The sequence below is a fragment of the Plecotus auritus genome (genome assembly GCF_963455305.1).
Source record: "Plecotus auritus genome assembly, chromosome: 9".
Lineage (NCBI taxonomy): Eukaryota > Metazoa > Chordata > Mammalia > Chiroptera > Vespertilionidae > Plecotus > Plecotus auritus.
This window is the reverse complement of record NC_137783.1, coordinates 58,157,385-58,173,124: the sequence shown is the minus strand read 5'-3', so window position 1 is coordinate 58,173,124 and position 15,740 is coordinate 58,157,385. Positions and strand designations below refer to the sequence as shown.

Genomic DNA, 15,740 nt, shown 5'->3' with positions numbered 1-15,740 from the left:
ATATGCTATTTAGCCTCCATGTGTTTGCATGTTTTTGAGTGTTTTTGTTGTAGTTGATTTTTAATTCCATTGTGATCTGAGAAGATACTTGATATAATTTCAATCTTCTTCAATTGTAGAGACTTATTTGTGTCCTAACATGTGGTCTATCTTTGAGAATGTCCCATGGGTACTTGAGGAGAATGTATATTCTACAGCTCCAGTGATGTCAGTGGGGTATTAAAGTCCCCTACTATGACTATATTTCTGTCAACCTCTCTCTTAAAGTCCTCCAGAAGTTTTTTTAAAATATATTTAGTGCTCCTATATGGGTGCATATATGTGTGCTAGGGTTATATCCTCTTGTTGTATCGATCCCTTTAGTATTATGTAGTGACCTTTATTGTCTATTTTTATGGCCTTCTATTTTGTCAGATATGAGTATTGCTACCTCAGCTTTTTCTTTGTTGTCATTTGCATGAAAAATTATTTTACCCATCCCTTCACTCTCATCCTGTGTGAGTCTTTTGTTCTGAGGTGGGTCTCTTATAGACAGCATATATATGGGTCATGTTTTCTAATCCATTCAACCTACCCTATGTCTTTTGATTGGAACATTCAATACATTTACATTTAAGATTATTATAATAGGTGCTATTTTTGCCATTTTATTTCTTTATGCCTATGTTTCTCTCTATATTTCTTATTACTCCAGCAATCTTTAAAAAAATTATATATATATATATATATATATATATATATATATATATATAATTGATTTCAGAGAGGAAGGGAGAGGGAGAGGGAGATAGAAACATTACTGATGAGAATCATTGATTAGCTGCCTCCTACATGCCCCCTACTGGTGACCGTGCCACAACCCGGGCATGTGCCTTGACCGGGAATTGAACGATGACCTTCTTGTTCATGGGTCGAATCTCAACCACTGTGTCATACAGGCTGGGCTTATTACAGCAGTCTTTAACATGCCTTGCAATGCTGGTTTGGTGGTGATAATCTCCTTTAGTCTTTTTTTTTTTTTTTTTTGTCTGAGAAGCTCTTTATTTTATTGTCTATTTTGAATGATAGTCTTGTTGGATAGAGTATTCTTGGTTTTAGGTCCTTGTTTTTCTTTAGTTTGAATTCCCATGTGGCCTGTAGAGTTTCTGATGATTAATCAACTGATAGCCTTATGAAGCTCCTTTGTATGTAACAAATTGCTTCTTTCTTACTGCCTTTAAGATTCTCTCTTTGTGTTTAATTTTTGGCATTTTAATTATGATGTGTTTTTTTCTCATGCTATTGAGCATCCTTGCTAATTTTGGGTTTTTCTTGCTTGGGATTCTCTGTGCCTCCTGAACTTGTGTGACTTTTTCCTTCACCAGGTTAGGAAAGTTTTCTGCCATTATTTCTTCAGACAGGTTCTCTATCCCTTGCTCACTTTCTTCTTCTTTTAGTACTCCTATAATATGGATATCGTTATGTTTCATGGTGCCCTATTACTCCCTTAAACTGTCCTCCTGATTTTTAATTGCTGCTTCTTTTTGATTCTCTGATGGAGTGATTTTTTCTACCCTGTCTTCTAATTCGCTGATCAAATCCTGGGCTTCTTCTAATCTTCTGTTTATTCCTTCCATTTTGTTTTTTATTTCTGCTATGTCACTCTTCATTTCCAACTGGTCATTTTTCATAGTTTCTATCTTTTCTCATGCTGTTGAGCATTCTTATAATTTTTAATCTGAACTTTCTATCTGATAAATTGCTAATCTCCATTTCATTTAGCTGTTCTTCTGGAGAATTCTCTAGTTCTTTCATTTGGGGAATTTTTTTTTGTCTCCCCCTTTTGGCTGCTGGTTTGGGTTTGTTTCTATGTATTAGGTATATCTGCTATGGCTCCCAGTCTTTTTGGAGGGTCTCTGATGCAGGACAACATCAGATGTTGTTTGTGACTGGCTCTGAGTACCTTGTTCGGAGCTATCAGAGATCCACAGCTTGTGGCTCCCTCTGCTGGGGTTGATGCATTTAGAAAGGACCAAGATGTGCAGCAAGGCCTGTGTTTCCTTGCCTGGGCCCAGAAGCAGATCAGTCAAAGACTCAATGCACCCAGAGATCTGCCTCTGCCTTTTGACTGATTGTTATTCTCAGTCTCTTTTTAAAAATTATTATTTATTTATTTTTAACCCTCACCCAAGGATATTTTTCCATTGTTTTATAGAGAAAGTGGAAGGGAGGGGGAGAGACATAGAGAGAAACATTGTTGTGAAAAGAGACACATCGATTGGTTGCCTCCCGCATGCACCCTGACCAGGGCCAGGATGGAGCTTGCAACCAAGGTATGTGCCCTTGACTGGAATCAAACCCGGGACCCTTCAATCTGAGAGCTGACACTCTATCCACTGAGCCAAACTGGCTAGGGCTATTCTCAGTCTCTTAGTGAGCCTCAGGCTGAGACCATAGCAAGGCATAAACTCCACAGGGTGGGCAAGAGGTTTCCCAATGGGTAACCTCTTGCCCCCTACCTAGGCAAAAGCTGCCTGGCTAGTAAAGCATGTGCTGGAGAAATATGTGCTCTGCATTATGGGGGAATGACTCAGCACAGGAATCCAGGTGGCTGCCCTCCAAGCTCTATGCTCAGAGCCCCCAACCCTGGATGCACCTCACATAGCCCTGGTCCACTTTGTCTTTCCTCTGCCAGAGCCCAAGGTGAGTGGCTGCACATGAAAATTTTTGTGTTGGCTCTTTAAGAGGATGCCTGCATTTCTAGACATCTCTCCCTAGCAGGCAGCAGCCCCACTGCTTTTCACAGCCAGATGTTATGAGGGCATCTTTCTCAGTTCTGGTACTCTCTGCGGGGGGTCCAAGCTTGGGGTTAAGACCCCAGAGTTCTCAGTGGGAACCCCCCACAGTTGAGATTTCTTTCCATAACTTCAGCTGCTGTAGGTTGGAGCCCCACCAGCCCTCTTGTGCCTCCGCCCTTCCTATCACTCTCTATGAGGTCTCCACTTTCCATCCTTGGTTGTCAAAGTTCTCTCCAGCTAGTCCTCAGTTGGTTATTCAGGATGGTTTGTCTATATTTTAGTTGTATTTCCAGTTCGGTCCTGGGAGCATGTCTGTGCAGCATCCACTTACTCTGCTGCCCCCTTGGAATCCATCCCGGCTGTGCTTGTAACCTCTATATGATAGCATCTCTCAAATGGGGTTCCAGGTTATTTTTAAATAAATTAAATTATTGAAAATGGGACACATATTTACAAAACAAAAAGGACAAAGCGGGAGAGATTGGGAGGGATAGACAGGGCAGCAAAGACATGCTATGCCACCACCTCCTCCCAACAGCACATCTTTCTAGGGAAACTGGGCTGAGACCAGACCCCTTAATGGCTGGGGTTTCTCTGGAAAGAGTGCCCAGCAGTGTGTCCCTGGGCTCTGTGGTATTTGAAAGGCTCCTTCTAAGAAGAACAGTCTTCTGGGATGAGAAAAGTCCTGGCAAGACAGCTTCCTTTTACAATGGTTTTGTTCCCTGCATCTCACTCAGAGAGAGAGAGAGAGAGAGAGAGAGAGAGAGAGAGAGAGAGAGAGAGAGGAGAGAGAAGAGGGAGGAAGGAAGGAGGGAGGAAGGAAGGGAGGGAGCGCTGCATTTGGAAATAATGCAAGGGATGCTGGTCACATGTGTGGCTCAAGTACGGTAACATGTGGGCCACCTCCCATGAAAGCACCCTGAACAATGGTCTGTGCACCAAGCCTGAGACTTGGCTTTCTGTTTCCTTTGAGTTCTCTGGGAAAGGAAACTCTGGGAATTCCCATTCCTAAGTTTGCAGAAAAACATCTCATTTAAAAGTACAGCCAGGAGGGAGCAGAGCCCCACCCTGCAAGCTGTGAGTCCAGGAGCAGGTCAGCAGCTGGCTTTCTCCCAATTACAACTTGTGGCGTCTAAATACAGTGTGTGCATTGAGCTGTTTTTACACTGGGAACGGGTTGGCTCTGATCGCACCTCCTGGCTGATTGTGGCTGCAGGACTGAGGCAGCGGCTGCTGCCCACCAGGACACCTGCTAAGGACAACCTGCTCCTGTTCTGCAGCTGCAGGGCACCTCTGTGCCGCCCACACGGGCACGGTGTGCATTGCCAGGGCCTCCACCATTCACCTGGCCTGCCCTGTGCTTTGTTTCTCTGAGACTAAGGGACCAGATGTTCCTGGGTGAAAGGCCCAGTTTTATTTTGACAGTGGGAAGGTCTTTAATCCATTTTCTGGTAAACATCCCAAGCAGGTAGCATATGGTTGTTACCAGGGGAAAAACAAGCTGTTTTTCAATGCCTATTTGTTCTGGCCAAACCACCCTGTTTTTCCTGAGTCCACTTGCTATGTTGCAATCATGTTGATTTCATCCTGTTTATTATTTTCTCTGGTTCCTGAGCCCGGGCCCGGGAAGACAGTCCTTCCGTAGAAGAGGACATGCTCTCACCAGCATCTTCACTTAATCTTTGGATACACTTATTGCCTGAGACACTAGTTAGTGAACGGGCATCTGAGAAATACCATAAGGTCTGTGGAGAGAGGAACATGGAGCTTCCACACAAACCAGCAGGAAACCACAGAGCCTGAAACGGAGGTGTCACAGGGAGCTGAATTGAGCAGGTTTTCAAATGGCCTCTGAAGAGTAAAGGTGGCATCGATGAAAAGGTTTGTGAAGCCCTCAGATAATTACAGAAGTGCCCATTTCCCTTTTCCTGTGCTAGTGGCTTTTGTTAGCCATGGTATTCAGAAGTTAGTTTTGATAATGTCTATTTTAAAAGTGACACTTATCTAGACAAGCATTAAATTAAATAATATTGTAAGAAGTGCAAAAAACACCCCCAATCTCTTGTCGGTGGAATGGGGTTCTTTCACGGACTCGCAAGGAAAGCATTCTGGAAACCGAGTATGGGAGGTTGTGATATGCAAGATTTAGTGTGGCGTCAGATGCAAAATCAAAGAACTGCCCCTGGGTTCCCAATGTCTCATCCGTCTGTCCCACCATAAAAAAATCCAACCTTGCTCTTCAGGCCCAGAAATAGGGCCAATGTCCAGAGATTTTATGCCATCCTGCTACTGCAGTGCGCCAGGCCAGAGCGGCGGCTAGGGCTGCATGGTAACTATGGAGAGAGAACGCAGGAACCAACAGGCCAGCACTGTTACCCAGCAAGTGAGCTTTGTTAAGTTTGGATTATATTATTTTGGCCTTGGGGAAGGACATGCATCCTTTCAAACTAACCAATCAACTTCCCAATCTTTGCTGGGCTTGTATTGGATCCTCCCCCTAACCAATTCATTTCCTAGCTCTTATCCAATCCAATCCTTTTCCCAGGCTAGATTGACAGGCCTCTAAGTGTCATCTTGGCTCCTACTGCGCATACCTCACAGTAGAAGCACCTCTCCTGAGTCATCCATCCTCATCTTGGCTTCTACTGTGCATGTGCCCAGCAGGGGAATTTCTCCTGCTGCTTTTATTCCTCCCTTGGTAATGACCAGTAACAACCTTCCTGCTTCCTTTGGGAATTAGAGGTCCGCTGAGGGAGTGTGAAGCTGTCGCTGCCTAGTGGAGCAAGCAGACTGTCTGATTCAGCTTCCCAGTTTATTATGCTTAATAACATCTGATTCCCTTTGCTCCCTTCCTTTATTAATATCTAGCTATGGCCCTGGCCAGCTGGCTCAGTTGGTTAGAGCATTTGCACATACACCAAAAAGGTTATGGGTTCGATTCCTGGTCAGAGCACTTATGAGGTGACCGATCGATGTTTCTCTCTCACATCGATGTTTCTCTCTCTTTGTCTCCCTTCCTCTCTTTAAAAATCAATAAAGCATATCCTCTGCTAAGGATATATATATATATATATAGGAGATATATACATATATATATATATATATATATATATATATATATATATATATATTATATATCTCCAGGTGCCTACACTAACAAACCCACAAACAGGTGAGTATTTACAGAGGGCTCCTGATCCTATGGCTCCCCACGTGCCAGGCCTGGCCTGCCTCGGGCTGGAATGCCACACACAGTTGTAACCACTCAGGCTCAGCTTGGGCCTCGTCCCAGGGCCCTTCACTGGCTCTCTGCTCTCAGGGTGTCTCCCGATGAGGGAGCCCTGAACTGCGGTGGACTGGGGCTCTGACTTTGTCCCTCCAGGGCTGAGCAGAGGCCTTTCACAAGAAGTCACTCAATTACTGCTGAACACTGGATGGCAGCTCTGCTAGACCCGAGGTTGTAAATAGGGGCTGGGGAGTAAAATGACCTGTTTGATTTCTTTTCTACCCTCGCCTCGGTCTTGCCGCCATCCCACCTGAGCCTGTACCTGGAAGATTCCTGATGCTGAGAATCTGTGATTCGGGATGGCACTATGTTCACCGGCCAGGTGAACATAGTGCCACAGACCCCCACAATGATGACTCCTCCATGTCCTGCAGCCACCTCTGTCCTCAGGCCCCACACCAATCCCCAGGATATGCACACAATGAAGGAGTTATGTCTGTGCAAGGTCAGCTCTGGCTCATTCTGCCAAATTCAGCCACACACTCTCCAGGGTAAGAATCTCAGAAATATAGCTGGGTGGCAGGTGACACACATTAGCAAAAAGGAGGTGTGGTCCTGACTCCTCCAGCTCAGGGGAGCACACCTTTATTGAGCACTTCAGAAACTGTGCCGCCAAGGGAAGCAGACAGCAAACTGCATAGCCTGGCTGCTCCCCAGCTCTGCTCCTGTGGGTGCTGCTGAGGAGCGCTGCTGAGGAGCTGCTGCCGAGGCGGAGGGGAAATCCCACCGCCTGCATTTGGAGGCCTCGCTGGTTCTTCCCTTGAAGTCTGCCACCTACCAGCAGTGGGAAGAAATTTGGTCTTTAACTTGCTGACAAACACCACGACTGACATCAACTGTTGCATAGTTTTGCAAAAGACTTCTTATTCCTTCCAGAAACTCTCCATCAGCTGACAAACCCAAATGGTTCAGTGTCTGGCCCCAATGAATTCAAAGCCATTTCTCCTCAGGCTGACATTTCTCCTCATTGCATGCCTTTGAGGGAAGTACTTCGCATGGAGACTGCAGCCCAGAGAGGGACAGTGTGGTGGGGCCTGGGCACTGCCTTCTCGAGCCATTGACAGCAACCCCTGGACCCAGGACTCTCCCACAAGGTGTTGTACACCCAACGCCATGTGGGCCACCTCCTCCACTTGACCAAATTGGCATGTTTTTGCAGTGAGTTCCTCATAAGAATTCCTTCAGGTCTTGCTGAGGAAGGTTAGAGTTAGTGCTGCAGAGAGAAGGTGAGGTGCTCGTGGTCTTATTCCTGTCCAGCCTCTGCCTCTGGTGTGCTGGGCTGTGTGAGGCTCATGGAGTGACATCAGATGTTTGGAGGCCAGGAGACACCACGGTGAAGTGATGCTGGGAGTAGGCACATTCCATCCCTGCAGGCAGCCCCCGCCTTCCCGGCAGAGCTCCTGAGCGCAGCACAAGGTGGCTCACGTGGACGCAGGGGCTGAGCCAGCTCCAGGGGCTCGGGTAGGTACTACTCTCCTAAGCAGGAGGTGTGGCGTGAACAGGACTAGCCACGCCATCCAGCCACCAGGTGTCAGCGCCAGGGCTGTTCAATGCCTAGAGCACCCTTTCACGCAGCTCCCACTAAACCAGCAGGAAACCCCATCAGCAAGTTCTTGCTACTCAGGCCAGTGCCTGGGTCCTGCGAGTGCTCACCTTGGAGATAAGAACCAGGGATATGGGATTCGTGGTACTTAGGCAGGTAGATAGGTGGTGATTCCTCAGGTGGGGCCACCAGTCAGGGCCCACTTGCAGGCACTGGGTATGCATTGGCTGCTGGTGGCTTCAGAAGAGGTGGGCTCTGGCTGGCTACTTGGCCTCCACCAACTGCTCCAGGCGCTGCAGCATCGTCAGACGCAGGGCTTGGAACCTGGAGGGAGACACAGCCAAGCAGACTCACCGACACTGCAAGGGACGGGGCGGGGGAGGGGAGCTACAGATGCTTGGGCCAGGAGACACAGGGCTCCTGACTGGCTGATTAGTGCCACTGCCTGCCTTCTGCCAAGGAGGGAAGAGCCAGGCGTACACCCTGTGGGACCACAGGCTGCCAGAGGCAGGCAAACAGGGCTGCACACACTGCCAAGCCTCGTGCTGCCATTTCCATGCCAAAGACTGTCCAGTATGGACAGGCGCGTGCTGGAGTGGACAGAGCACAGAGCCAGGATCAGAGCCCTGGGTTCAAGCCTGGGCTCTGAAGTCACCTGTGCTGTAAGCTTCCTCGCCTTGGGCCTGTTTCCTCTCTGCACCCTGAAAAGACTGACCAGGTGGCCCCACATCCTTTTCAGGTCCCAAATCCTACAGTGACCCTGCTGACTGCCCACATGGGGCTCAGCTGCACAGATGGAAGTGTGGGGGAGAGGGGTAGAGGGGGTGTGGCTTCCACAGGTCATTCAGCCAGAATCCTAGCCAGTCCTCAACTTCAGGCCCTAGCAGGGAGCAGCCCCCCTACCCCCACTTCCCTTTCTAAGAGGGATTCTGACCCCGGCCCTGGCATGGCACCTTGCATGTGTCCTCTTCATGCTTGGCTCTGCAGAGGGACATGTAACCTGGCTAACCTCACACAGCTGGGCCCAGTGTAGCTTCCCCAGGCTGTCAGGTGACACTTGCTCACCTTTCCACTGAACTGGTTCCCTGCACCTGAGTTATAACAACCACCCTTTTTGGCAGGCTCAGACTCCCGCTAGCTCGAAAGCCCTGAGCAGGCTGACTGTGAGCAGAGCAGGCCCTCTCCGCGGCTCCTCCAGAGCTGGATCAGCAACAGAACTCCCAGCCCTGGTCCAGGGTCCACCCATGCTCCTGCCTGACTCTGCTGCCCAGTTTTCAGCAGCTTGCGTCCCTCTCTTCTGGTGAGGTGCTGGATGGGGGTCTGGGCTGCCTCCTGCTGTTTTGGCAAGTTGCCACCCAATTTGGTATCAATGCCAAGCAGGGGGCCAGAGGGCTGGGCTGGAAAACCAGGGTTGGCAGGCTTCCCTGAGCCATGCAAGGGCACCTGGCATGTCTGGAGGAGAGAGCTCTCCCAGCCCTGGTCCTGCTGCTCTACCCTGCAGGCTTGCCTGATGGACAGGGCCCACAACTGGCCCTTTAAGCACTGGCCCTAGATGCTCTACCCTGCAGGCTTGCCTGATGGACAGGGCCCAGGACTGGCCCTTTAAGTACTGGCCCTAGATGCTCTACCCTGCAGACTTGCCTGATGGACAGGGCCCAGGACTGGCCCTTTAAGCACTGGCCCTGGATGCTCTACCCTGTAGGCTTGCCTGATGATTAGGACCCACGACTGGCCCTTTAAGTGCTGCTTACTTCATGGTCAGTTTGATTATTTCTCTTTGCTCCTCTTCTTTTAATTTTTCAATAAAACTGTCCAGCACCGGCATTTCAAACTTAATGTACTGAGCAACCTAGAAAATCCAAGAACATTTTATTGTGCTTTAAATTAGAAGCCAAACACGTTTTCTTTTCCTCATGGTTTTCATAGGTCCAACTCAGCAACGTCTTACGCCCATGGAGATGGCTGCCCTCTTCCCACCCCCAACACTGTTCTGTGTGTTCCAGGGTGGGCTAAGTATTAGGAAAAGCGTTAGACAGTGATCAGAGGCACACGGGGTGTGGTCTGGGGTGCAGGTGGGACACACTGTTTCTCACAGTGGCAGGACACTGTACCGGCCTATGGACTTAGATGCCTGTGGACTTAGATGCCTGTCCACAGACCCAGCCAGGCCCTCGCTCAGAAACCCTTGTGTGGACCTTTAGTGCAATGACAACAGACTCTGTAATGAAGGAAAAGGCTCCACCTGCAGGAGGGAAAGCCCAGGCAGTGGCTTCCTGGAACCAACTTCTTCTCCCTCTGAGCCAGCCCATGGAGCTGGTGGTGGCACCGAGGGGTGGGGGCTGGAGCCATCATCACCCTTGCTTGGGGCCCTTTGGGACAGCCATGCGGTCCCTGGAGACCATGTCCGAGAGGGCTGCGGCCAAGGACACCTTTGGAGCCCTGAGAGTCCCCACGCTGTCCGCCAGCCCGCCCTCAGGAGCAGGCCTCCCAAACTTCGGCCCCACTCACGTCATGGGGAACCTCCTCGCCCAGGTCGGCTTCCATCAGGAATATCCTGGCAATTTTCTCACTAGGCCCATGCAGGATCCTGGAAATCAGCGGGTACTCATAGTCTTTTAATTTTGTCCGCTCTGAAAAGAAAGGTGGTTTACAAAATTCAGGGGGCACAAGGATCGCCTTGTTCCCGGACAGTGCCAGGATGGACGACAGCTGTCAGGGGCTGCACGGGTCCTCCTCCAGGCCTGGCTGAGACGATAGCCCTGAGTGGTGTGTGACCATGTCAATGACAAAGACCCACTTGGACAGAGACCCCCCCGGGGAGTGGGGAGGAAAGCGGACCCAGGAGGCTGGGCCCACAGTCATCTTCCGGTGCTGGGCAGGGGCTGCCAAGAGGACGCAGGCTCGGCCACTGCACTGCTCAGGGCTGAGGGCTTCACTCCAGCTCGCAGACCCTGGTAACCCTCCCAGTAAGTGAGCTAGGATGGTAGCTTCCCATGGGGAGGAGGGGGGTGGTGGTTCTCAAAGGGACAGTTGTGCCCTGGTCGGGACTGGGAGAGGCATTCAGGGTGCAGGCACAGTGGGTCCCAAGGTCAGGAGGGCACTGTACAAGCCAGCACAGCCCTCGGAGAAGGAACATGGTGGGCGAGCCTGCCTTTTGTTTTTATGATCTGGGGCAAAGGCTGACACTCACCCCCCGACTCGTGAACAACGTAGAGTGCGAACTCACTGGGGCCGTTCTCCACCTGCAGCGGCAGAGACAGAACTCAGACCTGGCTTCCGAGACCAGAGACAGAGGGACTCCTGGCAGCACCCACACACCCGGTGCCACACACACAAATCCCCGGACCACCCGCCACCCGTCTCTGCTTCAAACCCCAGAGCCCAGCTCAGCAGAGAGAACCTTGCTAGGCCTTCTACCAGGGGCCACAGACAACTCCCTGCCGTCACCCACCCCTGACGCAGCAACAGCTGGAAGGCCACCGGCTCGGGGACAAGGCGCTGGCGCCAGACTTACTCGGAACTTGCTGAGCAGCAGGCTGAGCACATGCAGGGTGGTCATGGTGCTGTTGACCCTCACGTTGGTCACGGACCCGTACGCAGGCGTAAACACGGAGGTCTGCACAGGGAGGGGGAGGTCAAGGCAGGCTGGGGACAGGGCTGGCGCGCTCAGGGCCAGGGCACACTGTCAGCCATGTGCTGCGAGCGTGGAGCAGCAGGCGAATGGGGCTCTGGGAACACCGGCGCCTGATCTCACACACAGACCCACGTACAGGCCGTGCCCAGACCTGGGCACACGGGGGGAGGCTGTGACAATTCACGTCTCACTGAGAAAGTCGCCTGCAGAGCTACCAGGGCAGCCTCTGCTCCTAGGACTCAGTGGGCCGAGGAAACTCACAAGGGACAGGGGATGGTCTCTCCCTCCTCTTTCTATCCATCAATGCACCAGGTGTTTGCTGATTCCACGCCTCTCCACTGTCCCAGTGGTGCGCTAGCTTCCCACTTTCCCCTTCCAGGCTCGGCCCTTTCAATTCTTCCACATACCGGTGCCCAGGAATAACCTTCCAAAAACCCTGCGCCACAAAGCATGCTCTGAACTAGCCCCCTGCTTCACCCGCTTCGCACCAGGGCCCCTCGTGCACCCCACTTCTGGGTGCCCCACTCCCCACATTCAGATTCGCACATCCTTCTGTCTGCCCTCGCTCAGCTTTCCTCAGTAGGTAACTGGGACTTACAGTGTGTTCCCAGCTGGTCCCCAGTCCCAAGGCCAGACTTGGCCTGGACTTGCCTTTTCCACGGAGAAGACGTGGAATGACTCTGGGTGACACAGAAGCCAGCCTCGGCCGTCAGTTCCCAATAAGCATGGAATGAATAGAGGAGCCAGGCCATGTCAAGGAGAAGAAAGACTTAAAGAACACCGAATCCTTAGAAGGATTTACTACATGTAGTGCTCTTGGTAACTAAACCATTCTTAATCTCCCCTTCAGTTCAGTCCTGGGTCCTCTTCACTCCTTCAGGAAACTGTCCTCTCAAGCAGTCCTGGGTTTTCCTGGGCGGAGCAAAGATACTGATAGCCGCTGTCACTCAACACTCACTGTGATCCTAGGGGGAGGGTGGGGTGGGGCACTGGGAGGTACGTGGCCTGAATGGCTCCGGGCAGGCCTCGCCTGGGCTGCTGCTCTGCAGATCTGACCCCGGGACCTCCTCCCGCTCCCACTGGCTCCTGGGCTGCTGCTTGAACTGGAAGCCCCTGCTGCATTCCCAGGGCTCTAGGATGTGCCTGGTACAGGACACTCCATCCAGGCCTCACCCAAACTGCCACTCGTGCCCTTTGCAGCAACAACCAGCTTCTCCTCTTGCTGTTCAGTGTGTTTATGGAATGATGTCACTTCCTGAGCTTGGTACAATACATGCTGCGTGCTGGGAACGAGGGGCAGTGCGTGTTCTCTCACACAGCCACATGTGCCTGGCACACCTTGGCCTCGCTGACTCACTCACCCAGCAAAGTGACAGCAAGGTGCATGGTCCCCAGGAAACTGAGCCCAGATGAACCTTAGAGAACACTGCCTAACTAAGACCTGCACAGACCAAAGACAGACTTGCCCCACATCCACGCAGCTTGTGAGAGTGGATGGACAGTGAGTCTGTGGTGAAGAAAATACAGCCTTTGGGGTCGTGAACTGGGATATTAATTTGATGGGACTCTGGGCTTGCCCTGACCCTGTTTCTCCACACCACACGGCCACCTGCACACAGGGAGGTGGTGAGGGTAACTCTGACATGGCCACCCTGGCCTGGCGTGTGGCAGGCCCAGGGGTTTTGTGGGTGCTTGGGGCTGGTTCTGTGGTCAGCATCAGGGCCCTGGGCAGAGGCGAGGCTGGGACGTCACCTTGTGGTTGTAAAAGTGCCCATTGATGGAGAAGCGGTGTCGCCGGGTCCTCTGGGTCTCGCTGGGTGCGCGGCACCGGGGCCTCCGCTGGATCACACAGGCTGCGTCGCTCTTGGTGCGCATCAGCTGTGGGGTCTCCTCGCCCTCCTCCAGGGGCCCTGCGGTGGGAAGGGATGCCGGGGTCAGGCCTAGGTGGAACACCGGTGACAGGGCACTGCGGTCGCGCGGTGTGTGTGGCAGCAGATCTGCTTGATGCTGTCCCTGTGTGGAGGCGAGTGCCGGCAGGAAAGGTGACCCCCAGATAGGACTACCTGTGTGACCACATCACACGCCGCAGCTGCGGGCCTCATCTCCGGGCACCCAGAGCAGGTCTTTGGCAGCTCAGCCCCTGCTCTGAACAGGCCCCTCACTGGGTATGGGGGGGGGGCACGGAGGACAGGGGGGCAGTTATGGACCCCAAGTGTGAGGATGAGGCCCCAGGCCTGCACGGCCAGGAGGGCTCCAGGCCCTCTGCGAACTGTTCCCTCTTCCCACAACACTGCCCGGCGAGGGGGCCAGTCACTAAGGAACCACGTCACCCCTGCTCCCTTCTGTTGAGTGAGGAGTCAACGAGGACCCTGTATTGCTCCTGAAGACAAGTGGGTCGCCTCGCTACTCCTCGGAGCTGCTTTCAGAGGCGGGGGCCACGGACCAAGCCCCCTCCTACCAGACTGAGCGCAGGGCCCCGGGAGCTGGGCCGGCTTACCTGAGTTGTCGCTGGCACTCTCAGGCCTGTGCTCGGAGGGCTGAAGGCCTGGCTGCGGGGCAGTGCCCCCCTGCAGAAGCGGCTCCTTTCTGGAAAGACATGAGTGCGATGCGGCACAGAAGAGTAGCCACGAGGGGCTGCCTGCGTGGACGGCACACAGGCCAGATGCCAGACAGGCTGAGGGGAGGCTGGGATTTCACACCAGAGTCAGGGTAAATATTGAAAGAAAAGCACAATATGGCCAATTGTCTGCTGGGCCAAGGGTGTCTGTTCTGAGGGCCCGTGGCTCTGCTTTGCCACACTGCAAAACAAGGGACACCACGGTGCTCGTGTGCACCGGGCCACCGGGCTAAGGCGGGCCGAGTCCGTTGCCACGTGCCACGTGGGCTCGGGCATCCCTCAGGCCTGGAGGAGAGCCGGGCAGGGCAACCTTCAGGGGGCCGACCCCTGGCCTCTGGGCTGGAGAGGAATAGGTGTGATGGGAACTAGCCCCTAACTGCGCGCGTGAATGAGCTTCGTGCGGCAAGCCTGAGCTGCTCAGAATTTGCTACGCGTGACTGGGCCCCCTCGCGGGTGTGCTAGTGGGTCAATGTGCTAAGGGTCCTCGCAGCAGCGCCTTGATTTGAATATTTGAGGGGGGAAATGATATTAAATGTTGATAAATTTATAAATTCTGACATTAAAATAAAACAGAGCAGTAGGAGGCGAAATCTGTGTGCACCTTTAAGACAGAACCAGAGTTGCTGAGAAATGCCTGTCTTGCAGAGGGCCCTCCCATCTACAGCCCTCCCTGCAGACCAGGTGGCTCATGTGGGTGTGAGAAGCACAACTGGAGGGGTGGACGCTGGGACATTCTCCAGGAGGATAGCGCCTCGGCTGCCACCTAGAGAGACCCCCTGGGGCGAAGCTGCCCGCGGGCAGGGGAGGCTGTGGGCTGATGCCATCGGGAGGGGACAGGGCTGAGCCTGCATTGTTGTGCCCCTACAGGAGCAGGGCTTTGCCCTGAGGCCCAGGACCCCCCACCAACACCCCAAACAGTAAGCTCAGGTTGACCAGGTGCCACGGAGGCCACCCGGCCACCCGAGCCCAGCACTCACAGGCGGCAGCTGGGCTGCCCGGCGTCCAGGCGGCCGAGGAGAGGCGCCGGCTCCCGGTCGTCCTGCATCTGGAGGCGGATGGGCCGCCTCAGCCCCCAGGCGATGTTGAGGAGCCCCTCGATGACCAGAGCCCCTTCCTCCTGTGGGACCCGCACAGTCAGCCTCTGCCTTGGGGCCGGCCCTCAGAGTCACTGCCCACCTCCCTCAGTCCCCCAGGACTCAGCCCTTCGGACATGGGACTCCCCAGACACTCAAACCCCCAAACACGCACCCTCCTCCTTGGGGACTTCCCTGGGGAAAACCTAGGTGCAAGGCCAGGCCAGCCAGATGAGGCCTGCTTGGCCCACACCTGGCGGGGGCACAGTGGGGGACAGAGTGGCTGAGACGGTTGTCCCCTGGGAACCCAGCCGCTGTCCACACAGCAGCCAGGAAACTCGGTCTGGGGGCCGCGGCCGCACCATCAGCGCAATATAGGGTGCCTTTCCACCCACACTGCGCCTGGGTGGCAGCCCCATGTCACCATTGGAAAGTTCTACATCTGGGAAGTAGTAAAACCAGGACCCTGGACGCTGCCCTTGGTCCCAGACCAGGGTGGGCACTGTCACCTTGGCGCAGGCTTAAGTAGCAGGCCTCGGCCGCCTCCAGGGCAGGGCCTCCTGCGAGGAGGGGGTGGGCAGGCTCTGGCTCTGCCACACCGGCTCTAGGCTGGAGTGTCTGAGGCTCAGGGGGCTGGTGTAACCCACAGTGGGGACGCTTCTAGGTGGTGGTAGCAGCCCGGAGGGCAGCCTCTCCCATGGCCTGGGCTGAGGTGACAGCAGTGGTGCCCGCCCCACCCCGCCCCTTCCCTGCAGAGTAAACACTTCCAGTGCCTCCCACAGGCACAAACACTTGCTCCTGGTCGGCGCT

General features: G+C 53.4%; 1 protein-coding gene across 4 annotated transcripts in view; it reads right to left on the bottom strand.

The window, feature by feature from the left end:
• Positions 1–6,598: 6,598 nt before the first annotated feature.
• Positions 6,599–15,740, bottom strand: part of LOC308258273 (transmembrane protein 72-like) — a gene marked incomplete at its 3' end in the record, with an annotated part of 79,107 nt that continues 69,965 nt past the window's right edge. For 3 of the 4 annotated variants that reach the window (XM_080688707.1, XM_080688703.1, XM_080688705.1), the window contains 8 exons: positions 14,835–14,974; positions 13,738–13,826; positions 12,993–13,150; positions 11,121–11,222; positions 10,797–10,848; positions 10,115–10,236; positions 9,358–9,455; positions 6,599–7,930 (listed from right to left, as the gene is read on the bottom strand). In XM_080688707.1, the coding sequence (XP_080544833.1) occupies positions 7,870–7,930; positions 9,358–9,455; positions 10,115–10,236; positions 10,797–10,848; positions 11,121–11,222; positions 12,993–13,150; positions 13,738–13,826; positions 14,835–14,974 (822 nt within the window). The remainder of the gene's footprint in view (positions 7,931–9,357; positions 9,456–10,114; positions 10,237–10,796; positions 10,849–11,120; positions 11,223–12,992; positions 13,151–13,737; positions 13,827–14,834; positions 14,975–15,740) is intronic. The other variant, XM_080688704.1, reaches the window with a different exon arrangement.